The 9,719-nt window shown below is 45.2% G+C and overlaps 1 protein-coding gene across 1 annotated transcript; it reads left to right on the top strand.

Moving 5' to 3' along the window:
• Window positions 1-1,637: 1,637 nt before the first annotated feature.
• Window positions 1,638-8,895, top strand: LOC127314129 (ABC transporter E family member 2). The gene is made up of 14 exons (XM_051344594.2): window positions 1,638-1,890; window positions 4,140-4,225; window positions 4,321-4,418; window positions 4,579-4,696; window positions 4,777-4,866; window positions 5,411-5,715; window positions 5,812-6,007; window positions 6,107-6,289; window positions 6,386-6,655; window positions 7,588-7,833; window positions 7,986-8,106; window positions 8,193-8,284; window positions 8,369-8,468; window positions 8,594-8,895. Exons 1-11 carry the CDS (start codon window positions 1,788-1,790, stop codon window positions 8,103-8,105), a joined length of 1,815 nt encoding a protein of 604 aa, XP_051200554.1. The 5' UTR covers window positions 1,638-1,787; the 3' UTR covers window position 8,106; window positions 8,193-8,284; window positions 8,369-8,468; window positions 8,594-8,895.
• The last annotated feature ends 824 nt before the right edge of the window (window positions 8,896-9,719 follow it).

Here is a 9,719-nt window from a genome sequence, read left to right as displayed (position 1 = left end):
ACGACGATAGGCAGTACCGCCCGACTTGGACGGAAGACGACCCGTGATGAAGAGCTTGAGCAGTCGCGCAGAGCACTTCCCAAAAAACCCAATTCGCCCTCTCCCGTACAGGATCACAAGGACGAGTGGTTCCAAAGACCTGCTCTCCCGTTCGCCGATGCACGTCGGCGCACGGGATGGAGTAGGCTACGATGGCGGCGCAAGCAGAGAGTGGTGGCAAAACCCTAACTCGTGTATTAGATGTGTTTCTGCGGTAGCCGGGCAGGAGATTATATAGGCTCAGGAAACCCTAGGCAACGTGGGGCACGCCCACGTCGCACGCACGTTTCGAGTCGGTTACAGATAGCCCAGAGTCCGGGGGCGACCCGAACTGACTAACTGTGACGCATCCGTCTAGGACTCTGTTCGTTTTCCTGAGCTGCAAAAAGTAAGGAAAGTCTCGGCTCGAGGCTCAATCCACTCACCACGAGCGCGGCGCGCGTCGTGACGTGTCGTGTCGAGTCGAGACGAGCGAGGAGGAGGAGGAGCACGCGTGAACCACTCCTATTCTTACTCAGTTACTAGTGGTAGAACAACCCACCTTATAAGGTGGTCTAACTTCCTCCCAACTTTCCATGTGGGACTAAACTTCCCACCTCTTGCCACTCCCTAGTGAGCTGCCACCAACTTGGGCTCAAACTCACAAGGCTGCCACTATGTGGGCTTTGAGATTTATAGGGAAATCTGAAATCTAGTATGGGCCACTAAAACTGGGCCCAATATTTCAACATTATGAACTTGGGATTTTAGGGAAGAAGATGTTGGTGGACTCGTCGGCATGCAAACAATACAAAACACGGAACACGATTTACCCATCTTCAGCCCCCGGAGGGAAAATCCTACATGTTGCTTGTCTGCTCTTGATTGATGAAGATTAGAGTTACATGATTGTCGTGATGGCTATGATGTGATCTCATCTCGTCTAATTTCTCTTCGCGTCGATTCCTCCTGGTCCTTTTATAGGAGGCCATGTCTCAGGACTCCAAGTTGGTTACATGTTTGACTATCCCTGTATGGGCTTTTCCTTGTGTTGCACGCCAGGTTCCTGGGCTTCAATTGCTTGTTGTGTCATGAGCTTCGTGAGCTTTCTGTCGGACCACACGTTGGTATATTAATGGTGGGCACCTGATAAGGTATGCCCACGTCATCGACGACATTGAGGAACAAGCTGTCCCTATTTCCTCTCATCATCTTCATCTTCTCTTAGCATGCGCTTCAGATAAGAATGATTGGACTAGTCACCCCAAGCTCCGACGCTGTATCCCAAGCGTCCTAGTGTTGGAGTGGTTTGCCATCGTGTGTCTGAACTTCGGTGTGGACCAGTTCAATCAGTGAGACAATGGGTACTCCTGGTCGGGATTATCCCTTTTCCCGGGGTACCAAACAACTTCAGAGTTCTATTTAGATCCGGATTGATGAGCTCATATTTAAATTTATTGTTCATTTCATCCATCTTTATAAGAGTTTATAAGGTTTAAAATAGATTTTCTTTAAAGTAGATCGCCTAGTCGTGGAGGCGCGGACGCAGTTCATGGGCCGGCCAATGATAGCGATGGCCTGCTACGACTCGCTCCGCAAGCGGATAATATAGTAGTGTCTCCCAAACTTGAACCCCACGGTAGCGGACACCGCCGTTTCCTATAAAATTCCGCCGCCACCACGCCGAATCCTCATTCTCCTGCGAACGGGCGGATTCATTCCCGACGGATCCAGTACAGGGTGCGGAGTGCGGCTTGCCGGCGACGACAATGTCGGGGCGGTCGAGCCGGATCGCGGTGGTGGCGGAGGACCGATGCCGGCCCAGCAAGTGCGGCCAGCAGTGCCGCAAGCGCTGCCCCGTCAACGCCACCGGTACGTGCGTGCCGCATCCTACTACGTCTTCTCTGCCAGAAAAAAATCGTCTCATATATATTTGGGTTGCTGGGCGATTAGGAGATAGGAGGAGGCTTTGGTAGTTCGAAATTTCGTTAGGGTTCGTCTCTGGCAGAAAAAAGGTCAACGGAGGACAGAGGTTGTCTCCTATACCATATCAATTGTCGAACATTATGTTTGTTAGGTTTCCAATCGATTGAACTTATGAAACCATGAATGTTCTTGAAACTTGAAAGGGGGTCCTGTTCGTCTCGTCTTTTCATAAAGATAAGTTGTGAGAGGAGCTACTCTCTTTTTTTTTCTCGCGAAAACGTAAAAGCCTCGATGCATTGATAGAAAAGAAGGTTATTTGTACAAGTTCAAGAAAGGACCAACACTGCACCGTACAACTCAACCTAGAAAAGCTATTCTAGGGGAGAAGCTGGCGAAGAGCCCGGGCCCCTGCATCCGCCCACAGTCGCGCCTCGGCCTTGATGTCGCCAAGCAAGGATGCCATCGAAGGACACGCGTTGTCGAAAACCGCGGCGTTCCGGTGCTTCCAAATCCACCACGCACTGAGCATGATGAGCGACGAAGTGCCTTTGCGCAACTGGCACCACCATCGACCACCACTCCGCGAAGTCACCCTCAACCGTTGGAGGTCCTGAGGTGGACCGGATCCACGATAGAACCTCGAACCAAATGGTCCTGGAAAACGAGCATCTGGTGAGAATGTGCGCCATAGTCTCCTCAGACTGGTCGCAGAGCGGGCATCTTGTCGCGTGAGGTAGTCCCCGTCGCGCCAGCCGCTCGCTCGTCCAACACCTTTACAGGCCAGCCAGATGAAGAACTTCACCCTAGGTGGCGCCCAGGATTTCCAGTTCAACCTCCACGAGCCTGATAAAACCGCCCCTGGAAGAGGGCGTCGTAATAGGAGCGGGACGAGTACTGGCCATCTGTCGTCCAGCGCCAAATCAGCCTGTGTGGATCCGTCGATAGTTGCATGCCCCTGGGTCTGCTCCACAGCTGGACGTACGTATTGCCAGAGGGCGAGCGCGCTCGGCACGCCAACTATGTCTGAGATCCAAGTGTGCTCCACCTGCGCCTGTTGTTGAACAGTACGCCTTTTCCTACGGTGCTTAGGGATGAGCGCGTAGACCTATGGCGCCAACTCCTTAATGGACTGCCCATCCAACCATTTGTCCTCCCAGAAGAGGGTGGACTCCCCGTTGCCTACCACCATGAAAGTGGAGGTCGCGAAGACGTCCATCTCCATCTTCGAGAACTGCATATCGAGCCCGCACCACGGTCGCAAGAGGTCGGTATGCATCCTCCACAGCCAGCGCACCCTGAGGCTGATGGAGGTGCGAGCAAGGTCCAGGACCCCCAAGCCACGGTAACACAACGGGCGGCACACCCTTGCCCAGTTAACATGGTACCGGCCCATAAGAACACCCTAGGACTAGGATCTTGATCACCTGCTTGAGTGCCTTCTTGTTCAGACTAAGCACCATGAGCTGGTGCAGCGGTATGGCCGCGAGCACCGAGCGGACGAGCACCAAGCGCTCGGCCCGGGGCATCATCGATGCCTTCCAGGTAGGCAACTTGTCAGCTAACCGCTCCACCACAGGCTGGAAAGCCTCACCCGACAGCCGTCTAACGGAGAGTGGAATGCCAAGGTACTTCACGGGAAAGGGTGCCAACTGGCACTCCATAACTGTCGCCGCCTCGTTGGCCTCATCCTCGAAACCGAGCACTTGGCGAAGTTTGTGTGTAGCCCAATCGCTAGGCCAAAGAGCTCAAGTATGCCACGAATAGCGCGCAATTTCGGCTCCGCTGGATGATAGAAGATAACTACATCGTCCGCATAAAGCGAGAACGATGTCACCAACTCCCTCCGCGCAAGGCGCCTTAGGATCCCCAACTCGATGGCTTTAGCCAACACCCTATTAAGTGTGTTCATGATTAACACGAATAGCGATGGCGACAGGGGTCCCTGTCCCCTCCTATGCCAAATGGGGGGACCTGGCTCGCCGTTAAGCAACACCCTGTTACTAGCCGTGGACAATAAGATGGTAACCCCCGATGTCTTTTCAGCACACGTCCAATTGGCATTAAGGCATTAACCAAATATACATTCCTCACTCGAATATCTTTTCCATTGTTAGTTTGTGATAATCCTCTACTATATCTACTTTAATGCGTGATCACTTCAGTTTGCCCTTTTGATTTGTTACACACATTTCCAGGGCGCCACTGCATAGAAGTTACTCCATCATCTAAAGTCTCTCTAATTTCAGAGGATCTATGCATTGGGTGCGCCATTTGTGTAAAGGTCCAAGTCAATTTACTTTTGGGGCTATCTCTGGGTATGATCTATCTTAATCTGCAATAGTCTAAATATCATTCTCTCTTCTTGTGCTCATGCAGGTATGCCCGTTTAATGCTATCCAAATTATTAACTTGCCAAGTAGTCTTGAAAAGGAGACGACACATCGCTATGGACCAAATTCCTTCAAGCTTCACAGGTACACAATTATTTCTCATGTCTATGATATTCAATCCCCCCCGTACTGTTCTTAAGTTATATTAGAGTTTTCTTTTGCCACTATTGTAGGTGTAGTTGCTGACTGTTGTCTACCTGAGCTGTTGTTGATACTTACTGACATATATAACTATCTTTTGTAGGCTTCCTGTTCCAAGACCTGGGCAAGTTTTGGGCTTAGTAGGGACAAATGGTATTGGGAAATCAACTGCACTTCAAATATTGGCTGGGATTTTTAAACCCAACTTGGGTAAATTCACAGTAAGTGGCAGTGAGTTATGTTTGTTATCCCTTGTTGTGCCTATAACTCTACATTGTCGAACTGTTCACAACCTTTGCAGGTCACCCCAAGTGCGGATGAAATTTTGAGGTATTTCCGTGGATCCCAACTTCAGAAATACTTCACTCGTCTAATGGAAGACAAAATGAAGGTACTCCAACTATAATTCACTAATGCAGATTATAAAGATAATACACTTGCTATTGTATTATGTTGCCTATCATGCCCACATTATTACTTCCCCTTGTCGATCTTCCATTTTCAGAAACTTATTGTTTTGATTAAGACCAAGATTTTTATGCCTATGTTATTTGTAGTTTTATTTCAAAATCATTACACATTAGTGATCTTAAATGAAAATTCGAAATATGGTAATGTAACTGATAGTTCTAGAATATATATACTGTTTTGGATGTGCGGGATAACAGCTATTGATGGTAGAAGTGAGACTTGAATCTTGGTAGGTGGGTTATTAACCTGGACTCTAACTGAGTTCTCGATTTTAGGATAATTGGCTCATACCTATCCATTTCTAGCCTTCATTATAGTCTTCTTTTCTTGGACCCCAAATATTTTCTTTTAGATAGTTGTTAATTTTGGGATATGGTATTAACAACTGTTTGTAGCTGTATATTGTAATATTTATATTAAACTGTGTTATTCATGATGTCTGACAGACTGATGCTTGGTTTCAGGCAACTATTAAACCTCAGTATATTGATAATATTCGAAAATCTGTTAAAGGGAAGGTTGGGGACTATCTTAGTAAGGAAGACCAGAGACAAGTGAAGGATACATTATGTGATGTTCTTGAATTGAATCAAATTCTGGACAGAGATGTCTCAGATCTATCCGGCGGTGAGCTTCAGAGATTTGCAATTGCTGCTCGTGCTATGAAGGAAGCAGATGTTTATATATTTGATGAGCCATCCTGCTATCTTGATGTCAAACAAAGGCTGAAAGCTGCACAAGTTATTCGTTCCTTGCTACAACCCAAAAAGTAAAGAGGGCGTACATCTCACAAAATATAAGACAGCCCTAACATTTTATTTATTTATTACGCAGCTAAGAGAGAATTTTCACTGTATTTTTGCAGCTATATAATTGTTGTGGAGCATGATCTTAGCATTCTTGACTACTTATCAGACTACATATGTTGTCTTTATGGAACTCCAGGAGCATATGGTGTTGTTACTTTACCCTCTTCAGTCAGAGACGGAATTAACCATTTCCTAAATGGCTTTATCCCAACAGAAAATTTACGTTTCCGTGAGGAGAAACTTACATTTAGAGTAAGGACTAGGATTGTGGCCAAACACTTGCTCTTGTGAGCGCCAGTTTTGCACTTTCTAAGTGCTCTGTTTCTAAGGCAATGTTGTTTTGCTTCTTAGGTCACCGAGTCTACGGAGCTGATCATAGAGGGACAGACTTACCAATACTATAAGTATCCTCCCATGGTGAAAACAGTTCGTGGTTTCAAGCTCTCAGTAACGGAAGGCAGCTTTAATGATTCCCAGATAATTGTCATGCTTGGTGAGAATGGTACCGGGAAGACAACATTTATTCGTATGCTGGTATAACCTTTTCCACTCAAATATGCTTGGCAGACACATACAGATCTACTTTTTTTTTAATTACTCTCATCAACTGTATCTTCTTTTTCTTGTCAGGCAGGGGAAGTGAAACCAGACAAAGTTAGTGATGAGCAAGTTGGTATGCCTGCATATACTGTCTCATACAAGCGTCAGGAATTGGTCTCTAAATATAGCTCTACAGTGAGGGACCTTCTAGAGGAGAAAATACCTGGATCATTCACACAAGCTCAGTTCAAATCCGATGTCATGAAACCACTGAAAATTGAGGAACTCATGGACAGGCAGGTTGAAAATCTTTCTGGTGGAGAGCTGCAAAGGGTCAAACTCTGTGTTTGTCTCGGAAAGGTAGGCTTGCATATATTCCCCCTCTGCAGTTCTTTCCATAGGCATATTAGGATTAACACCTTGAGACATCATAAACAAATCATGTGTTTTCATGTTGTGGAATTCGTAAAAAAATGGGTCGATGAAACCTCCCAATGTTGGGGCCGGCTTCTGCAATCTTCCAGATTCCAGAACCTGACTCGTACCTTTTCGCCTCAATTATGAATTTTACCCATCAATTTTTCTGCGTGCACACGATTTTCCATATGTTTCGGACAAGAAATTACCTGTTTGTACCGTTGGAACAGGACTACCAACTGTACTATTATTTTGGTTTTTAAAAATATATGTAACTTTTAGAAGCAAAATATTTTTGTTCTGATAAAACATGCATGTATGATGCATGGACAGCTCATAGTGGTCAATATCTGATTACTTAGTTACCATCATTGCCTAGTTGGGTGCCTATTTCATCTTTTAATGGAAGTTGTCATTTCCTCTTAGGCAACCGATTTTAATAAAAAAAAATGCAAAAAATGAGCTGACATGTAAATTCGTGAGGTTTTGAGTCCTTATAAGAATGTCGTGAGGTTTTGCAAGTAGAAAAATGTGAAACTAAACAATGATTAGTACAAGTTACCGAGGGAAACAGTACAAAAGATAAAATGTTGCCCTGCAGTGATAGCCAACCATGAAAATGTGCATAGTGGTTTTCTGCAGAGGTTTCAATCAGTTCTCATCACTCATGAAGTTTTAATAGCGTAAATACAGAAATGTTTGTAACTTAAATTATCTATTTTAGGAATACATATTTTCTCAAGGAGTTAAATGTGTATTTAACACTAGGATACCCTTATCAGTAACATATCTCAGTGCGTGTTCCGTTTTTATTTGATGATCGCTTCCACTAAACATTGACTTCTTTACCAATTACTTTTTTTTTTCGTCTGCAGCCTGCTGATATTTACCTCATAGATGAACCAAGTGCTCACCTTGATTCAGAACAACGCCTTCTTGCAGCAAAGGTGATAAAAAGGTTTATCCTTCACCAAAAGAAAACGGCTTTCATCGTCGAGCATGATTTCATTATGGCAGCCTACCTTGCTGACAAGGTACTCGTATTTGAGGGAAAACCTTCAGTTGATTGTACTGCAAATGCACCGGAATCCCTGGCTTCTGGAATGAACCGTTTTCTGTCAGTAAGTTTGATATATCCTTCCCTCCCTCAGACTACGTGTACTCTATGTTCTCGAGGATGAAATAATCAAGTAATGAACATCTCTGATTGTTTCACAGCCATTTTCAATGACAATCTTTTGTTGCGCATTTTAACCCCTGTCTGCTCCCGCAGCATCTTGATGTCACGTTTAGGACGGATCCGACAACCTACAGGCCACGGATTAACAAGCTGGGTTCGATGAAGGACACTGAGCAGAAAGCTGCGGGATGCTATTACTACCTTGAGTATTAATGTAAAGAAAGAACACCAGCCTTTACTACACGTTGGCCATTACATATACAACTCATAGCACTGTATAATATTTACTTCCTTCTGCAGAATGCTTTCGCGAAGGGCACCTCTACTCTGCAGAATGCTGCCTGTCTACCGACGCATACATACGCCTCTGCCAGTGCTCACGGCATCCGTCGGTATGTGCTTGCACTGGTTTTTCGTGTCCATTCTTGATACATGTAGGTTCTTGACGCGGTAAGGCCATTGCTTGTTTTTTGCAGGACTGCTTTGGCACCTGCCGGACATGGCTGGCTCGGCAATACAGGGAAAAGAACATTATGAGATTGCAACTGAAAAGCAGGGAGTACTATGGCTTGGAAGGTAACTACGCTCAAATGGATTTCTTAAAGGCACTTCTAGTCTATGTTTGTTCTAACCTCTGGCCTGAAAAAACAACTGTGTGGATTTGGATGGTGTTTTAATCTGATAGCACTTGTTATGTGCAGGTTATATCGATGAAATTTGGGACCAATCGGTTGAGATTTCTCCATGGATGATATTGGTTTAAACAAGAGATTGCATCAGGATCTATCGCTTGGTGGACCTTAATAAACGAGATGGTACAGCCTGAAGCTGTACCAGAGTCTCGTGGAACTTCGTACCAAATTGAATCAACTATCTGGACAGTTTAGTAGCATGCATGTGTGTCTTGTGATTTTAAAAAACTCTATCGTTCGTTGTGATTTCTGGGGTTGTGCTTGCTTGACCTTCAGTCATCGAGTGATTGTCATACAGGTTTTGTTTCTCTCTGGTATGTTGCACTATTATCTTGCGCGTTCTTGATTAATTAATTTCTGTCAGCAATGTACCCTTGTGGAAAGCGTCACACACTCAACGCACATATTGGGTGCAAACGATTCTGAGTTTGGGTCGAGGCTAAAGCTTGCCTCAACTCGTATTATAAAACGCGCGAGATCATTCTGGCTTCAGATGTTATGTTGAGCAGTTGCTCTTACTCGTCTTGTAACTATCTCAAGGCACTTTACCCTAGCTATATTGTGCCCATGTAGAATACCAAAAAATAACACGCCTATAAAAGGGTAACGAACTTTCTCATTGAAACAAATCTATACATATTATTGTAATAATAAATAAACGGATTTTCTATTGGGAAAACATGCCCGCATTTGCCCTTTGGCGCCACGCAGCAAACAAGTTGCCAGGGTAAATTCCATGTGGACCTTGGCAACTTTGACATTTTTTTGGAAAAAAATGTGTCGCTGTTGGAGCCTTGGATGGGTGGCACACATGTCGTCGCATGCCCATGCCAGAATCCACACAAGTTCACGCGCGAGCGGCGGCCATAGGTTTTCTTGGTTTCGTCCGTCCGTCATTGCAATTACCCATGAAGTTTGAAAATATAACCCACCGTTGTCATTGATAAGTTATCGCTTTAAAAAAGAGTAGCAAACTATATGCCTTTCATGATAATCTCGATCGTGTTCACGCAAAGACGCGCTACCACCTCTACAAATACAAAAACCCAAAGGCTCAACCCCAGCCTACCAAACCCCAGCCCACCACATTAGCTCCCATCAACAACCCTGCAAACAACCTCAAAAAAAAAAAAAA

The sequence above is a fragment of the Lolium perenne genome, chromosome 1, assembly GCF_019359855.2.
Source record: "Lolium perenne isolate Kyuss_39 chromosome 1, Kyuss_2.0, whole genome shotgun sequence".
Classification (NCBI taxonomy): domain Eukaryota; kingdom Viridiplantae; phylum Streptophyta; class Magnoliopsida; order Poales; family Poaceae; genus Lolium; species Lolium perenne.
This window is presented reverse-complemented; position numbering and strand designations above follow the sequence as displayed.